Source organism: Nothobranchius furzeri, chromosome 10 (assembly GCF_043380555.1).
Source record: "Nothobranchius furzeri strain GRZ-AD chromosome 10, NfurGRZ-RIMD1, whole genome shotgun sequence".
Taxonomy (NCBI): Eukaryota; Metazoa; Chordata; class Actinopteri; order Cyprinodontiformes; family Nothobranchiidae; genus Nothobranchius; species Nothobranchius furzeri.
The window spans coordinates 71,024,762-71,043,831 of record NC_091750.1 but is presented as its reverse complement, the minus strand read 5'-3'; the positions used below and the strand labels follow the sequence as shown (position 1 = coordinate 71,043,831).

Sequence of the window (19,070 nt, the reverse complement as noted above, 5' to 3'; positions counted from 1 at the left end):
AATACGGACCTGAAAAACAAAGGAGACCGCTAGCTAGGTGATAACTTCTCACGGGGCCGCACAGTCAGTAACCTTTTTTAAAAGTAAAGCAACCGGAAGGCAGTACGTTCTTTATTCTGAAAATCTCGGGAGCTTCGCTCTGTTTCCGTGCTGTTGTGTTTACTGACGAAGTCACTCGTGTGACTTCATGCTCTGTCGGTGACAGCTGCTCCCCTGCTGCTTCGCGTCTCGTGGGAAGGGCCAAGCAGCAGCTTACGCGAGCAAGACGTGCTGCTGCAGTAACGTGCTGCTGACGTCTCCGGTGGAAAGAAGGGGTTAGTCTTCATTTGTCCCGTTATTGGGCTGTCATGCAGTAACGACATGTCCTACTGGGTCTGAACCAGCACTGCAGAACAAAAACCAGGCAGTGTGAAATAAAGCTGTTTTCAGGCATTTTTGGAGCGTGAGCGCGTTCTTGTGTAGATCTGCCGATCGTGTGTCAGGCTGTCGGGTACAAAGATGTTCTGGAGCAGCAGGATATTCATCTCAGTCCCTGCGAGGCCCTCTGAAGTGAAGGGAGCGCAATATGTGTGTCTCTAAAAGGGTTATTTAAAACCTCGTCGGTGTGATGAAATTGACACTGTGTGGGAGAAAAGACTGCCACTTAGAACAATCACACACACACACACACACACACACACACACACACACACACACACACACACACACACACACACACTTCAGCTGTTTTAAATGAATGTATAAATAAAACACCACCTTTGCTTTCATCTCAATCCTTTTTTGTCTGCTCAATAAATCCAGAAATACACTCAGCAAGGTGTACAGGTGCAATGGTGTGTGACACACACACACACACACAGATTTCCTCACAAAGAGATGCTATTTGTCACGCGCACTTGTACCTCCTCTTTGATCCTCCTACAGGTTCTAATGTGACGAAGCTTCCTTCCCCGCCGACGGTTTAATGAAAATATTTGAAATCTCTGAACACGACATCTTAAAACGGCTAAAAGCACAGATCACCTGTCTCCGTCAGGCTTCCTGGAGCAGGAAGTGAACCGAAGTGGACATGAAAACACTCAGGTGTCCCTGACTGTGAGGGGTTCTCCGTCATAAACACACACTTAGACTTTGACACAATTATCGTAATACAAACGAACTCTCTGAGGTTTAAATACAACACTTGTGATTGTCTGTAATACCAACGGCCATTTCTGGTTTGTGGATGAACGTCTGGGGTTCTGACCTGGAAGAAGTCTGCCACAGTGGCGACATGACTGGCACAGGCACACTTCCTGGCATCTGGTACGTCCTCCCCGACCTGCCACAGAGGAAACACACTTATACAGGAGGCAGGTGTTTGTGACCCTGCGTTATCCTGGATTAGCTCACATTTCTATGGTCCAACATTACCTGTGAGTGGGTTTACCTTATTAATCTGGTGAAGACATTTATCGGAATGGTGGGCTGCTTTGTTTCCACAGAGATTACGTTCAGAAGACATATCAGCTTCAGAGGTCATGATGACCACCAACTATTGGTGGTTCTAGGGGTGGGGCCACAGCAGCATTGGCCCCTTGAAGTGTCCTGCCACTCAGCTGTGCTTTGCGCAATGATCAGATAATGGGTGGATGCAATTCCAAGTCCAAACACTAGTAGGGGTTCTGCTGAGCTGTGATACCATCCAGGAGATGGCCGACAGCCCCTTCGAAAGCCTGAGTCATGCTTCTCTGTCAGCTCCAACAGGGATAGACACGCACGGATGGAGATGTTTTGCTCTCATGCTTCTCCATCTCCTGGAGAGTGTTGCAAAGCAATTCCCCGCTAGGACAACAGGGGGCGTAGCGCTGTTCTGTGGTATCCTGTCATGTATCGGTCCAAGATAGAGTGTTTATATTGTGTTTTTTGTATATAAGAGACTTTTTAACACGAACAAATTTGTCTCTCATCCTCCTTCACTTCTTCATGCGCTCACCACCTCTAAACCCACGTTTCCTGTCATTTCCGTCCACAAATAAAGCGCTTGCTGCTTATCTTTTCATTCCTCCAGTCACGGGGAATTAAACGTTCGTATTTTAGAGTTTTTTCGCGAGGTATTCTTCAAGCTTCTCCGTGCCTGCTGCTAGTTATCCTCGGCTCTCTGTTTTTGAGGGTACGAAGGTGGCACTGTAGACGACAGGGCCGCCCTGACCAATCCCAAGCTTGCGTTTTCCGTCTCGATGGACGGATGTTTAGAAAAGAGAGCTCGACTCTGTCCGTCCTTGCGAGGGCTCTACAGCAGGCTTGCAAGGACGGATAATGGCGTTGCGTGTCTCCGCTCTGACGCAGACGCAGGACTCAGGCTTAACCCCCAGTGAGTCGTGGCGGATGGCTGCTTATACTGAGCCAGAATCCTCTGGAGGTTTCTTCCTGTTAAAAGGGAGTTTTCCTCTCCACTGTCGCTACATGCTTGCTTAGTATGAGGATTGCTGTAAAGACTCTGACACTAGTCAGTGACTTGATGCAACCTGCAGGGTTTGCTAGGTTATGAAATATTTGACTAATCTGAATAATGAACTGAACTCGGTGCACAGATAAGTAGATTCAATCGGAATGTTTACTTTGTTAAGTGGCTTGAGACGACTCTTGTTGTGAATTGGAGCTATAAATAAAGTGAACTGAAATCTTTGGATATTTGGCCCTTTATAAATACCGTGGCCCCTTGATGGCCCCATACTCAGAAAACTTCTAGATCTGCCACTGCCTCATTACTGTAACTTTAAAGGCCCCGTGTGTGAAATCCATTGAAATCATGATGAAAAAACGCGACTCTTTAGAGCTGGCTGCTCGTTAGCCACGGCTGGTGAAGGAGTGTTGGTGAGCCGGGGACACGCTGGAGATCAAGTAAACAATGCTGACTTATCCACCAGCTAATCGTGGCTCACGGCTGGCATGGTGGAGATGGGCGTCACGAGCTACCGAGCTACTAGTTAGCCACAGCTAGAGCCAGGGAGACGCTGTGTATGCTGTGTGTAAACTCCCATGGATTACCAGCAAAAGGAGACCCAAGTCTAAAGGTAACATTTGAGAAGAAGCCCTCTGTGTCGGAGCGTCTCTGTAATGCGTGGAGAACTACATCGCTGTTAGTAGAGTGTTGTGGAGATAAAGTAGACAACGCTGCTTTAGCCACTGGCTAGCGCATGAGCGCTGGAGCGTGTTGGGCGAGACGGCAGGCTGCAGGAAGAGAGGAGACTCGAGTAGAAGGACTTCCTAACGGACACGTTGGGACCGGGTCGGGAGCTCTGGTACTAGGAAAAGACGAGTGAACAACTGGAGGTGAGTTTGGGAGTCAGAGACACTAATCGGAGGCTGGCGTTCAGCTAATAGCGGGCGGGGGTCTGAACATATGCGGCTTCCTCGTGTTGGACATGATGACGAACTGACAAATTTTATGTCTTTTAATGTAATTGTTTGTTATTGAAACTAACAAGTGCAGCAACGGTGTAGCTATTATTTTCTATTTCTTAGTTGAATTAGCAGACTCCATGCTTCCAGGGCTCACTGCTGCCCTCTGCTGGTTCTGTCAGGTTACAGTCATAGTCCAAATGGTAACGTGGAGCTCCTATGTCCCTAAACAGCTACTGTATTTTAAGATGGTGGATGACCATGGAGGGTCGACCACAGTTTATGTATTTAAAATGTAACATTTCAAGTTGAGAGGAATATTCAGAATTGATGGTGAGAAATATTAGTGAAAAAGGACAAGTTTGTGAACAGGATTTATAGTAAACAGGTAAAACAAAATCACACACTGGGCCTTTAAGAATTGAAATGAAGATTGAAATAAAATAAAGTAGAACTGCCTAAATCAAGATAAAGAGTGGAGGTAGATATAAAACTAGATTCTTCTTTCCCAGAAACACAAAGTACTTTTTGTGACCACGTTCCAGCAGGTCCCTCCTCACTTGGTTCTCATTAAGAGCTTTTGTTCTGTTGGGTTTTTCCAACAGGCTGGATGTTCGTCAGCAATCACGGCTCATTCAAACCAACACAATGAAAAACACACTGAGCATCAATTAGAGATGAAAAAACCCCTCATGTCTTCTTCCTTCACAACAGTTTATCTAAATTTCTCCTATTAGTGGATGGCACTGCAGCTGGATTCACTGATTTGAGTTTTTGGCTCCCTTTGGGCCCATTTGCTGCTCTTTTGGCTGCTTCTGTTGGGACATTATGGTCAACACTGGCTGGCTCTGCTCCCAGCATCCACTTACCACCAAACATCTTCCTGTCTGACTGGTTAATCAACAGATCTCTGGTCCACTCTTTTGTTCCATTCACCTCTACAGCTCAGAAAATAGCCCTTTAGACCAGGCAGCAATTAAACACGAGCTTATTTCTTTCTCCGGCTCTCTGCACTCTGTCATTATGTGCTTTCTGTGTGAGCTCCTGCTGTTGTCGGGTTCACAAAGTAAAACATCCGTCTCCAGGTTCCCAGAAGGAGTCTGACTGCCTTCAAGTGCTCTTAACAGGCTCGGCGTCACAATTTATTCATTTTCTTCATTCACTGAGAATTAAAAGGAGTTTGAATCCCGTTAAGTGACTTTTTGTTCCTAAAAGGTCAAAATCGGGATGAAAACTGGTTTGATCCAAACCAAAATATATAGAAATATAAAATGTGTAAATGTTTTCTTAGACAGAAGGAAGCAGGAAATCAGCTGTATTTATTCATTTCCATCCCATCCCTCCATGAATCCATTACTAATCCGAGGTTGGATAAATGATAGGTCCAGGAAGGAAACAGAGCTCCCTCCCCTTCCCAGGCCACAGAAGGTGTAGAACAAACTCTGTTTCTGCTCTGGCGTCTCCTCTCAGGAAACCTCTACCAGAAAGTTTCCTAACCAGATCCGTGAACCACCTCAGCCGGCTCCTTCTGATGATGAGGAGCAGCCAACGATCCAGGATCTCATCACCATAGATGAGGACTGGAATGTACATAGATCAGTTACTCAAGAGCGTTTCTTCTTCACCAGGACTGGATCAGCATCCTTGATCCTACCATCCACCAGGAACACCTAAACTCCTTCTCTGAAACCAGAGACCCACTTCCAGCCCGTTCCAACTTTTTCCAGTTGACTCTAGTCAAAGGTTGCAGAACAGAAACACGTCATCTGCAAAAGTGCGGAGATGAGACACCGATGCTCCTAAACCTCGTTATGGGCACACCCGGAGATCTGGTTCAACCACAAACAGAACCAGGACCAGTTAAAGTTAAAGTCCTTTAAGGTCCCATCAGTTGACACACACACGTGTGTGAAATTTGTTCTCTGCATTTGACCGGTCACCTGGGGGAGCGGTGAGCTGCAGGCACAGCCGCGCTCGGCAAACATTTGGTGGTTTAACGCCCCAATCCAACCCCTTAATGCTGAGTGTCAAGCAGGGAGGCGTCGGGTCCCACTTTTTCAAAGTCTTTGGTATGACCCGACCAGGAATCCAACCCTGATCTCCCAGGCTCAGGGCGGACACGTACCACTAGGCCACTGAGCTGGTATGTTCTGGTAGAGTCCAACCCAGACAGGGCCAAAATACCGTCCCTGGTTCTGATAGACTCCAGGAGTAATACTAAACCCTCTAGGAGAGATCCTCTCTTCACTTGTCTTCGTTTCTCTTGCTCTGAAGCTTTTTATTTTTTTTAATAAAATAATTGTTCACACAGAGATAAAAAAGCTGCTCTCAGTTTTCCAGTTTTAGGATTTCCAGGAGAGTTTTTGAGGGAAATGTCTGACGCAGCAGCAGAACGTGTGCTTAAGGACTAGAAAGGACAGAAACTCTGAGCTGAAAATAAAAAAATTCTTCGGACATAAAACGGGAAATATGTGAACCCAAAACAAATGTTGGAAAGACCGGCCACCTTGTTCAGCTGAGTCAACGGTTCTGCTGGTTCACAGCAACACGTCCCCTTAAAATAAAGCTAAATTAAAACTGCTGTGACCCATTTGGACCCACATGTCCTCCTCTGAAGGACGTCTCTGTCCCCCACATGCCCGCCCCTCCTGTCCCGGAACGCCGACTCACCCAGTTGATGAGGATGTATCGCGGCAGAGCGGCGGTGGCTTCCTTCAGGCTGCAGAAGCCGTACATCACCCGGCCATTGTCGAAGGTCAGCGTGATCTCTGCCAGACCGCCTCCTGCAGTTCAGCCGGAGTTCCCGGCAAAAGAAAGGGTTAGGATTAGTAAACCCTGGAATAACGTTTTATATCCACTCTTTTATTCATGTTCAGGATCAAAGTCTCAGATTTCTTACTTCATTTTAAATATTTTGGATTAGACTTCATACAGTCTGAATAAAACACACTTGTTATAAAATGGGTTCAATTGGAAATGAATCAGTTGGGATTATGAATGAACTGAAATGAATGAACTGGAATAAACTTTTGCATTTCTGCAACATGAAAAGAATTAACTGGATGTGTTTGGAATTAAAGCTGAATTAGAACCAATTTAAATGATGACTGGATGGGATTAAACTGGATTAAAGTGGGATAAACAGAACTGAATTGGACTAAATTGGATTGTATCATCAGCAAACTATAAATGGATGAATTTTAGTTCAGAATTTGTATAAATTAGTTCTTTTTGGGGCTGAATTTAATTCAGAATTCAAAGTTATGAACATGAATGACTGATGTGAGTGAACTGAACCCAGAAGTGGTTCTTTAGTGGGATCTAGATGAACCCAGTCCTGGTACTGGTTCCATCCGCATCATGTTTAACGTTTCTATCACAAACAGAAACGTATTTACCGCCCTGCTGGTGTCGGAATGTCGACTCCATATGTACATTTGCTAATTTATGAGGACATTTTCACACAATAAAGTAACAAGATCACAGTCAGGAGGAAAAACGCTGCATGTGTGAGACGGAGATGCTAATCTGTCATTAGCAGCAGTGGTGAGTCTGTTTCTCTGATGGCTCCAGATCAGCCAGGAGAGGAAGAACCTGCAGAGCTCATCAGGTTTACGGCTGCAGGCCTCATCTTCATTAAAACGTGTCGATTACACCAGAAGCACGTGACTCGAGGGCGCTGCGGGAAAGCACACACACCTCCGGATGAAGCCAGCTTCAGGTCGTTACTGTCATCGTCCTCGTACGTGTACACGGCCCTGTTGGAGACACACACACGTTCTTCATTAGCAAACCTCTCAGCTGATCGTCAGCTGACAGAGTTAGAGTCAATGTGAAGTGTAATCAGATGTTGCACCTGTAATTACTAGTTTATTATGATCATTAGGCCTGTCTGGTTTGTGGTCTGGCCCGGTGAGGATCGGTCTGCAGGAAGCTGATACCCTCCGAGCTCGGCTTCCTGCAGACGTCAGCTCGACTCTCTCCGTCCTGTCTGTTTCTGCCTCTCTCTGCCTCCGATCAGCTGGTTTAATGTCACAGCTCATCAGCTAAAAGGGCTCCGCTCCAGTCAGACGGATTTATTCGTGCTCATTAGGAGAACGCTAACAAAACCTCATTAACTCTGAAAATAAAAAATGCTTTCAGGCCCAAGATGAGACAATCACATCAGCACAATGCTGGCTCATCCCTTGAGTTACGGAGCCTCTGAAGGATTTACAGTCTGAGTAAAATAGTTTAACTATTGATGCGTAATAACAACACAGTTGAAGCCAAAGCACTTTACCCCTAGTGGCTGGTTCCAGTACAAGTGTTAAGCCCCGCCCCCTCAGCTAACGGGAATTTGTACTGACTAAATAATTACAAATGCACCACGTTCATTTTTCTAACAAACTTTACGGTCATTAGATTTTTGACGAATTTTTACCCCCCCCCCCCCCCCCCTTTAAATCTGTCACAGGCTCCTCCCACTCTAGTTGGCTAATGATGTCACCACTCTCCCTCCACCGTGTTTCTACTGTCTGCAGCTGTTACTACTGAAGTATTATCATCAGTGAAGCGATGACAGATAGTAAAGACAACATGATGGCACGAGAAGGAGGAAGTGTTTAGGACTGAGACAGGCCGGGAGCAGCAGCGAGTCCGACTCTATAAATAATCCTCTGTAAGCAGACAGCTGTTTATTATTCATACAAAGTCCTCGTGACCCAGAAACAGCTCTGTTTGTGACAGCAGCTGAGGAGGAAGATGAGTGAAGGAGCAGTGGATGATGAGGAGAAGACATGAGGTGATGAGAGAGGGAAAAGATGTGTTTGAGAAAGAAAAGAGAGCGAGAGGGTGAAAAGGGTCGAGTTAATCAGCTAATCAATCAGAGTCCATCCAAAACATCTTCATCAGGAGGATGCTCCATCTCCGAGAGTCCAATCAGGACCGAGCTTGCATGTGTGTGTGTGTGTGTGTGTTGTTCTCTAATAAAATCCCAGTGTGAAGGACAAAGAGACCTTCTCCACTTCAAAGCCAGAAAAGAAAGATTTCTACATTTGGAGCCTTCAAACTAAACTTCAGACCAAAAAACGAGTTTTGATCATTGATAAAAACTTTAGTTTTCTTTTCTGGACAGCTGCTGTTTGATGTTTTCATGACTCGACAGATTCAGTGCAGCTGAATGAAAGACAAACACCACGGACATTAATACGATGCTGAAACATTTACAGCTGTATTTAGGCTAGTTAGCCACATGCTAACTAGCTTTAACTAAACACAAACGAGAGGAAAACAACAGACTCCATTATAATCAGGGTCGGCTTTTGTCAGGAGTTTGTTTTAGGTGGATGTATTAAGATTGAAGCACAAGTCAAAGCCCCGAGAGGAAACTTCCAGTTTCTCCTCTGGCCTGTCCTCATCATGATCTCTCAGCTCGGGTTTTACCGTGTAGCAAAAGCCAGACTGTAGGCAGGAAACAGTCAAATAAAATTAACGGTGTGACTTTTATTTTGTGAATAACCAGCAACAAGATCTTGTCCAGGAACCGCTGCTCAGTGAAGAATCAGCCAAGACAAACGAACACCCCTGCACTCACACAAACACCCCCACAGGGAGCGTCACCATGGCAACCAGGCAGCATCCCCCATCCCGATCCTAGTGACGGCGGTCCGTAACCTGACAGTGGGGGAGGGATGGACATGACACTCAGTTGTGTAATGGTGACAAAACCGCAGACATTTTCATTTGTCTGATCTGAACTTTGACCTTTGACCTAAAAACACGACTTTACATGAATATAAACGGATTCATCTCCAGACAGAATTAGGTTCCAGCAACTAGAGGGAACCATGTCCTTAATTACCGTTACTAGAACAATATCTATTCAGTTTGTACTTTAACATTAAACAGTAAATAGTTTTCATTTTTAATCAGATTTTTATTTTACCTTTCAGGCTATAAAAGTGTTAACAGACCAAAACCCCTGATTTGGAAGAAGCCAGGTTATGAAAATGTTAAACAGAATTAATATAAACGACATTATTGGGAAAATCGTTATTTTTACCTACTAAACGATAACGAAACTGAACGTTTTGTGATCAGTAAATCACAAAATAACAAATTAAGAAAAGCATCAAAATCTGGATCTGATTACTTTTGTTAGTCTTTAAAATAAATTTGAGGTTGTTATCAGCAACCAGAACAGGATCAGCTTTAGATATTTAGAGGAATGTGTGCCCACAAAGCATGGCTGTCAGGTTGCTGGGTCTGTCCAAACTGTCCGTAGGTGTGCGTGTGCGTGGTTGTTTGTCCTGTGTTGCCCTGCGATGGGGCACCCCGCTTGCCTAAAGGCAGCCAGAGACAGGTACCAGCCCCCCGAGACCCCGAGTGCATAAACGGGTAAAGACATGGATGGATGAAAACAGAACACATTCAGGAGAACCGGCTATATGAAAATTAGATTTAATCCTATTTTTTCTTCTTGGTGGTCCTAATATGTCGTTTATTTTTAACACACTGTTTCAATCACAGGTACCACACCAGAATTACAGCAATAAAGAAGAACCTGGTACATAATAAAGGTTTTAAAATTTCTTTTATTTGCTAAATATTCTGGCAAAGTTCTCCCAGAAATAACGCTTAAAGAAGGACTCCAGAAAGTCTGGAGACACGTTGATCCAGACGACTTTAAATGATTTCATCTCTGAGGAAATGAAGGTTTAGTTCATGAACTTTTATCTCAGCAGACAAAAATCCTTAAGCGTAAAACAAACACAGACGATTTGTTTTCATTTCACGACAAAATGTGTGATTTTTTTTACTTTTATTTTTTTACGTATTTATTTATGCAAGTTTCAAAATTCTTTTTTACACATTCATAACAGCAGGACAGAAGAACACGACAATAAGGACAAAAAAACCCAAAAAACAAAACAAACAGGGCCAGCACGTATTAGGAACAGCAGGGAAGAAAATAGCAAATGGTATGCATGTCAAACAACTCAGAATCCAGTGAGTCCAATCCACATTGAAGTTCAAATCCAGAGATTGTTAGGAGGAGCCGTTTCATAACAGCTATGGACAACAGCTCAGAATGATAACAGTTAAAACAACGTGGTCAGGACCCAGGGCGTAGACTGTCCTTCTTAATGTGGTCTATGAAGGGCCCCATATCCTCTTGAACTTCTCCAAGGAATCAGACATAGAAAACCAAATTTCTTCCAGGTATAAACAGGAGACCATATCCTCGAGCCACCTCTTGAAGCAGGGAGGGGAGGCAGATTTCCACTCCCCCAGAATCAGACGCTTGGCAATCACCATACCAAACATAAGGGCCTGTTGCACAGCAAAAGGAAGTTCCAAGGAGTTGCCGGAGCAGCCCAGGATCACCAGAAGTCAGTCAAGATACAGTTGCCTATTGTAAACAATGCTATAAAAACTAAAAATACTAGTCCAAAAGGCAGTAAGTTTAGAACAGGACCAAAAAATATGGCCAAGAAAACCGTCTACAAGTTTCCATTCATCACATTTGGGGGAAACGTTAGGAAAAATCTTGTTCAATTTGGTTTCGGAATAGTGCAATCTATGGACTACCTTAAATTGAATTAACTGAAGCCGAGCGTTAACAGAGCACAGTTTTATGCGGCTTAACACTTCAGCCCATAAATCGCCAGAGATATCCAAACCAGTGTCCCTTGTCCAAGCCTCTTTAATACGGCAAGAGGAGGTTGCCGAAGAAAAAAGGTTAACAAGCCGAGAGATTAAATGTTTTGAGGTGGGACGTTCATTCATTATATTGTAAAAGACATGATGTATGGGGATAGTATCTGAATTTGAGAATGCTTGCTTGACATAATTTCTAATTTGTAAGTACCGAAAAAAATTACTTGTAGGGAGATTGTACTTTGTCTTACGTTGAGCAAAGGAGGCAGAATGATTGTCAATATAAAGATCTTTTATAGCAGTTAACCCTTTAACAGGCTATTGTTTCAAAGCAGCATCCATTGTACTAGGCTTAAAGCTAGGATTATGGCAGATCGGGGCAAAGGTTGACAATTCCGGGAGGTTCAAGATTCTCTTAATTTGGTTCAATATTTTTAAGGAGTTGCAAAGAATAAAGTCATCAGATAGCTGGTAAGGATGCTCCAGTGTGCTCAATAGCTGTGCAAAGCTCCATTTCGAGCCATTTGGGGCTGGACCCGCATCCCAAAGCATCACCGACTATAGGCAGATTCCAAAAGACCCAGGCTCTAGCATTACAGGCCCAGTAATAATGTTTGAAAACTGGAAGGCCCAGACCACCCTCGTTCGTTGGGCTTTTGCAAGTGAGACTTTGAGATGCTGGGGGGCTTGTAGGCCCAAACAAAAGGCATGATAATGGCATCCAATGCTTAAATAACAGAACCACATCATCTATGAGAATGCAGACGAGACCCTGAGGTCCCCCCATTCTGTCCTGGATCTGAGACCATAATCAGCACCATGGAGTCTATCCTGCACTAAGAACAAACTAGACTTGGTGCTCAGAACATAGAAGCAGCTCTTGTTCTGAATACAAGTCCACTTGAAACCTGGGAAGAAGTGAAGGACAAATAAAAGTTTGAACCAGCGTCTGAAACCAATAAGTTTAAATGAAGAACAGATGGATTCTCCATGAATGGCTTCCCTGGAGAAAAATGCAGCAAAGAGCGGAGAACCTGCTTCAGTTCAGTTTACAGCTAAAAACAACAAGGTGTGAAGGTCAGAGGTCAGATTAGACGTGAGACAATGACATCATAGTTCATAAAAACATCTTCATAAAACCGCGAGGGCAGAGTTTTCAGAACTTTCTTCGCAGGATTAGATTTTTTTGGGTAAGATTTGGAGGTATCATGACTCGGCAGAAACCAGAGCTGGAGTCTCCTTTTCAGGCCAGAGAAATGGATTTCAGAGACTCTGTTCTGATCCAGGGTGAAGTTTATTCCAGAATCCGTAAACAAGCCTGAATAAAATCTAACTCATCTTCCAGCGGGATTCCATTTTTTCAACCTCCAAACTAAAATCCAGCAGCAGCAACATTTTCCGCTCATCTTTCCCACAAATCCAGCATATTTGTGGTTAATAATGGATCCAGCAGATGGAAAACCATCCGCGGTGGTGATATCACACGCGGAACATTTTCCATTCATTCTCAGGAAAACCTTCAGACCCACTCGGTCTGTTGGGTTTCTGTAGAAAACCGTTTTTAGGACGTATTTAGGAATAAGGATCTGTTGAGATTTTTAAATGAAGGGCATTTAGTTTCATTTCTGTTTTGGAAACGTCTCAGGAACTCAGAACAAGATGCTGATGCAGAATGAGGAAGAAAAGCAGGAAAAAGCATTTCCTGAACCGGAATTCTTAAAATTTCACTTCTGCCTGGTCGGTCAACAAAAACAAAGAAAACAATCAGCGTTGGTTCAGAACTCCTTGGATGACTCTAAAATACCTGGCAGTAAAGGGGACAGGGCATTTCAGTGTGACTCTGGGTGTTTCTCAATACTAAGGAAACTTGCCTTGATGTCTTGGCCCCGCCCCGGTTGCCTAGGAGATACATCACTGGAAGCCGCCAAGACGTGTTCCAACACAATTTAAAAAGTAAAAGGCTCATTATATATTTATATTGAAACTTATTTGTATAAAATATAACGTTAGTCGTGGTCACGTGACGCAAGTCTGTTCCATTTAACCGTTTTCTTTCACCAAGGAAGGACAGTGTCCTCGTAAGCAAGGCGCCTCAGGCGCCTTGACATTGAGAAACATCAGCTGTTTGTACTGAGCTCAGCAGCTGCCAGCGGTGGGGCTGAAGTGCCAAGAGAGTTCCCTTCTTGGTCTGGTATAGCAGCGTGTTGACAAAGCACGCGGGTCCATGCAAGCAGAAAAACAAACCATAACCATAAGAGTGATGACTAGCAAGCGGTTAGCTTCTGTTAGCTTGGCATGCTAACCAAAACTAAGCCTGTTCATGAACTTGGTTTTTCAGCACAAATATGGCAGATCTTCACTCTCCCAGTCTTTACTGAGTGGTTTTATGGGTCTGCCAACTTACAAAAGACTTTGTTTGTAGAGCTATGGTAATGCTCTGTACCTCTGAACCCCCCAAGGTGCTTTACAATACAATCAGTCATTCACCCATTCACACCCTGGTGGTCATGAGCTACGATGTAGCCACAGCTGTTTATTGTTATTATTGTTTATTGTTATTTGTGGACTGTTTAGTCTGTATAGTACAGATTTACAGAACCCAACGAACTGTTGTCCAGTTGAGCCTGCTAAAGTTAGCTGATAATTATCAGTCTCTGTCACTTGATAGTGTCATCTGGTGGATATATTATGAAGGTGTAGATTATGGTACTAGAGTTGCAAAATCATTGTATAGAGTTGTAGATTGACCATCATGTATTACTGTCTGTTGATCTCTCCCCTTTATTTGTATTTTGTAGATATCCACATCACATCTCATCACATCACAAGTATACACCCACAGTCACACACACATCTCTGAGGACATCTGTACACACTGGAACAGAATGCTAATAAACAGCTTGAACTGTACCTATGGAGTTGACAGTTCCTTCTGACCGAGTAAGACTCAGTTGAAGCAAATCGGAAATCAGTGCAGTAAATTCTACAGGGTGACTTCACTTAGCATCCAGCTTCCCTCCAACGTGGTTCTTTTAAACCTTGAAATCCTGTCAGAAAAGTGAGGTCTAGCTGCAGCTGAACAGCAGGAAAGTTTCTGTAATTTAATAAGTGAATATGAACTGAGCCGGGAACGCTGGAAAGATGCTCGGAGCAGAGTTTTAATAAACTTATGAGCATCTAACTTAATCCAACCGAGAGCTGCAGCAGGGGCATCGTGGGTAATGGCACACTTCCTTCATACGCAGTTGTTTCTCCGAACTGCATTTTTATTTGTAAAGTAAACTTTGTTATTAACCCATTCCCTGATGGGACCAGATTACCACAACAGAAAACATGAGCATCTTTATTTCAATAGAACCAATAAAAAATTTAATCTGAAGAATCTAGAGATATTTGAGTAAAAAGTTCCTATCTTACAAAAATATTACCATAAAAATATTTATAATTACTTTTATCCATCCATCCATTTTCCTCCGCTTATAGAAAAGAATAGACTTGATTGAATAACCATTGAGGAAATTCACTTGTTACAGCAGCTCATGCACCTAAGAGAATACGCTGAAGACAAATAACAAAGGTACATGTGTATACGCTGATCTCTTATCCGGGGTTGGGTAGCGGGGCAGTAGCCCAAGCAGAGAGGCCCAGACCTCCCTCTTCCCAGCCACTTGGGACAGCTCCTCCAGGATAATCCCAAGATGTTCCCTGGCCAGCCGAGAGACATAGTCCCTCCACCGTGTCCTGGGTCTTCCTTTAGGTCTTCTCCCGGTTGGATGTACCGAGAAAACCTCACCAGGGAGGCATCCAGGAGGCATCCTGACCAGATGCCGAAGACACCTCAACTGGCTCCTCTCGATGTGGAGGAGCAGCGGGTGTACTCCAAGCCCCTCCCGGATGACGGAGCTTCCCACCCTATCTCTAAGGGAGAGCCCAGCCACTCTGAGGAGAAAACTCATTTCGACCACTTGCATCCTTGATCTCGTTCTCAGTCACTACCCAGAGCTCATGATCATAGGTAAGGGTAGGAACGTAGACAGATCTGTAAATCGAGAGCTTTCCCTTCCGGCTCAGCTCTCTCTTCACCACGACAGATTGGTAGAAGAGGAAGAAGAAAGTTTCTTTAGCGCCTCTCAAGAAAAGACATCTAGGTTTTGATAAGAGTCTAAGCAGGTGTGTAACAGCTGCAGCTTAGACATCTCATGGGGCTTAAAGGAGATGTACAGTTGGATGTCATCTGCATAAAGACGGTAGGAGATTCATTTGAAGGGGCTCAGAATGTGCTGAAGAGGAAGCAGATAGAGGAGGAAGAGCAGAGGCCCCAGCACAGAACCTTGTGGGACACCATGGGTAAGGGAGGTGGTGGAGGACCTAAACTTGGAGACGGCCACAGAAAAGGAGCGCTCAGAAAGATAAGAGGAGAACCACTCCAGAGCAGTTCCTGATAGGCCAACCCAGTCTCTCAGCCTCTCCAGTAGCAGGTGATGGTCAACAGTGTCAAGGGCTGCAATCAGGTCCAGCAGGACCAGAACAGAACAGTCCCCTGCATCACTGTGAGTCAGAAGGTCATTAGATGCCATTTATTTCCACAAAGACAGAAAGTTCTCACAGTCTGCAACAGAGTGGATGGAGGCTGTAGGAGAGGCAGGGGAGACGATGCTGCTGATGGTGTTAAACAGCACCTTGGGGTTCCCTTTGCTCTGGGACACCAGGTTGGAGAAATAGGAAACCCTCACGGCTCTGACTGCAGAGTTAAAGGATGTCAGAAGATCCTTTAGGTACAGCAGAAGGACGTGGAGATGGGTTTTCTCCCACAAGTGCTCAATGTTTCTGCACTGGCACTTCAGGCTGTGAAGGCTGTCATTAAACCAGGGAGTAGGGTTCACTGCAGGAACTGATCTGGTTCTGACAGGACAGATGTTGTCCAGAATGGAGAGGCAGTGCTTGTTAAACTGAGAAGTTAAGGAATCTGGGTCATTATCAGAAGAACAGGGTGGACCAAAAGCAGCAGAAAAATTGCTAGCTGTGCTCTCATTAAGAAAATGAGAACTAACCATATGGCGAGCAGGAGGTGGGGACGCAGAAACTGACAAGTTAAAGAAAATGCAATGGTGATCTGAAATATTAAACATCCTCAGGACAAACACTGTCAGCATTTAGACCCAGGGTAAAAACAAGGTCTAGAGTGTGCCCCCTGGTGTGTGTGGGGCCAGGAACATGCTGAGTAAAGCTGAAGGAGCCCATGAGGCTGGAGAAATTCATGGCAAAGTGGTCCAAGGGATCATCAACGTAGATGATAACGTCAACAACAATCACCAGTCTGGACAGCTTCACAGTGGAGGATAGAAAGTCACTAAACTCCTGAAGGAAAGAACTGTCTGGACCAGGTGGACAATAGACCACAGCACAGTAGAACGGGTCCTTACGCTCGACTTTAATCAGCTGCAGTTCAAAGGAAGCAAAGTGACCAGAGGTTATAGAGCTACATGGAAGATGGTCTCTGAAAACAACAGCTAGGCCTCCACCACGACCAGAACCCCGGGGCTGGCTAAGAAAAGAATAACCACTCGGGCAGAGTTCAATCAGACCAGAATAATCAGATGTTTGCTGCCAAACTTCAGTCAGAAACAGAAAATCCAGAATTTAGAGAGAATTATTGTAACTTATTGTTAACAGAGCGGGTATGTAATAGAGCCATGCTGAGTGAGGTGGAGGAATCAAAAACTACAGAAACAGCTGGAGTTAGTGGACGTAAATTAGTAGGGTTAGATCCACGGTGTTTATAAAAACCACTTATGGAGGGAACAGGAGGAGAAGCCACTGAAGAATGAGGATAAACTGGCCTTAAAAAACTTGGACGGAGAAACCGCGCCGCAATGCGGAAGTGGTGCTCAAGTTGCCAAACAAAGGACAAGAAGGTAGAAAATCGCGACGATGTTTACTAGATAAACCACGCTTTAAGAAAAGTCTTATTCTCACCTGGATTCCTGCTCGTTTACCTCTTTTCCTACGACGTTTTTCCGGGACCGGATAAACATCGCTGGAGGCATCCTGGTAGGAATCATTTGGCTCCGGGCCTGCACACCGCTCCGGTAAACAAACAGGGAGGTACGTCCTCAGTGCAACTTGGGCGATCGTGAACGAACGGAAGGACAAAAGAGTCTGGCGATCATAGGAGATGGTAGCAGGGACACTACTGAAGAGGATCGCAGACAGGAGCAAGGTGGAAAAGAGGAGGTTAGTGGAGAAAAGTTTGAAAAGTGTACGGTGACCACAGCTAAGCCAAGCACAGGCGCCATCTTGTTACCGACCAGAAGCAGCATAAGGACAACAGAGAGACAACGCCTGCATCGCTGCAGACGCGGCACCAATCTGCCTATCAATCTTTCCCTCACTTGTGAACAAGACCCTGGGATACTTAAACTCCTCCACTTGGGGCAGGGCCTCATCCCGGACCTGGAGAAGGCATTCTACCCTTTTCCTACTCAAGACCATGGTCTTAGATTTAGAAGAGCTGATTCTCATCCCACCTGCTTTACACTCAGCTGTGACCCGCTCCAGCGAAAGCCAGAAATCACCTTCTGATGAAGCCAACAGGACCACATCATTTGCAAAAAGCAGAGACCTGATTCTCAGGGTCACCAAAACGGATCCCTTCAACACCTTGGCTGTGCCTAGAAATCATGTCCATAAAAGTTATGAACAGAATCGGTGACAAAGGGTAGCCATGGAGGACTCTCACAGGGAACGAGCCCGACTTACTGCTGGCAACGTGGACTAAGGTCTGACACCAGTCATACAGGGACCTAACAGCCCGTATCAGAGGGCCTGGTGCCCCATGGAGTACCGCCTACAGCGTCAGGTTCAAACGCCTTCTCCAAATCCACTTTATTACTTTTGTATTATTATTAATCATTTCCATTTTATTAAATACCATCATAAACTCTCAATAAAACATACAGAAGACATGTTTGGCCCAAGGCCAGGCTGTACTTTGGACTTTTTCTGCTGGTTGTTATAGTGTTTGGGATGAGGCGCAGACGGGTTGGCCACAGCGGAGCTCACAGCACTGTGTTGTTTGCCGTACGGCCAACAATGGACTTCCTCAGCCTGCTTCCACCAATCAGATCTGGGCTCTGACCCTACGGGACGACAATGGGCCGTCACCATGACAGCGAGTGTCAACATCAGAGGAAACAGAATGTTTGGACCGGACCTGATGGTCTGCAGAGATACAGAAAATAAACGTGTACAGAAAAAAGCTTGTTTATGTTTCTGGACTCATAAGTCAGCACTGAGCCGGGCCGTCCTGGCGTTGGTTCTCACCGGAACACGCCCACACAAGTATAGACTGCAGAAGGCAGCAACATTTATTCAGTCATAGATTAAAGCTACAGCTTAGATAACAGTGTTCTCACACCCAGGGTGATTTAAGCACATTTAATGTTCGTTCCTAAGATTTTTCAGCCCATCTACTGTGCCAACAGCACACACAAAAAAGAAAAATCTGTGAAAATAAGGCTAAATGTGCCATAAAGTTGGAATCGTGTCTGAGTTAGGATAAACAAAAATGTTACTGCACTACGACTAATTTGAGCAACAGCTTCAGGCACTTTTAAAGGATTTCCAGCACCTGTCAGAACCCTGAAACGAACATAGAGCAGTATCTGCTTTCACCTCTCCTATTTAGAGGTAGAATGGATGGATGGATGCTCGATGACTGACAGATAGATGGAGAGATGACTGATGGATAGATGGGTGGGTGGATGACTGAAGTATGGATGGATGGATGGATGGATGACTGACCGACAGATGGATGGACTGATGGACGACGGATTGATGGGTGGATGGATGGACGACAGATGGATGGATGACTGACTGATGGATGGATGGGTGGATGACTGATGGATAGATGGATGGATGGATGGATGACTGATAGATGGATGACTGATGGATGGATGGATGACGGATGGATAGATGGATGGATGGATGGGTGGATGACTGATGGATGGATGGATGGATGGATGGATGGATGGATGGGTAGATGA

The 19,070-nt window shown here is 44.8% G+C and overlaps 1 protein-coding gene across 4 annotated transcripts in view; it reads right to left on the bottom strand.

Moving 5' to 3' along the window:
* dbn1 (drebrin 1) overlaps positions 1-19,070 on the bottom strand; it is a 94,682-nt gene that overhangs the window by 19,884 nt on the left and 55,728 nt on the right. For all 4 annotated transcript variants that reach the window (XM_070555954.1, XM_070555955.1, XM_070555956.1 and 1 more), the window contains exons 2-4: positions 7,084-7,142; positions 6,055-6,167; positions 1,247-1,321 (exon numbers count right to left, since the gene is read on the bottom strand). In XM_070555954.1, the coding sequence (XP_070412055.1) occupies positions 1,247-1,321; positions 6,055-6,167; positions 7,084-7,142 (247 nt within the window). The remainder of the gene's footprint in view (positions 1-1,246; positions 1,322-6,054; positions 6,168-7,083; positions 7,143-19,070) is intronic.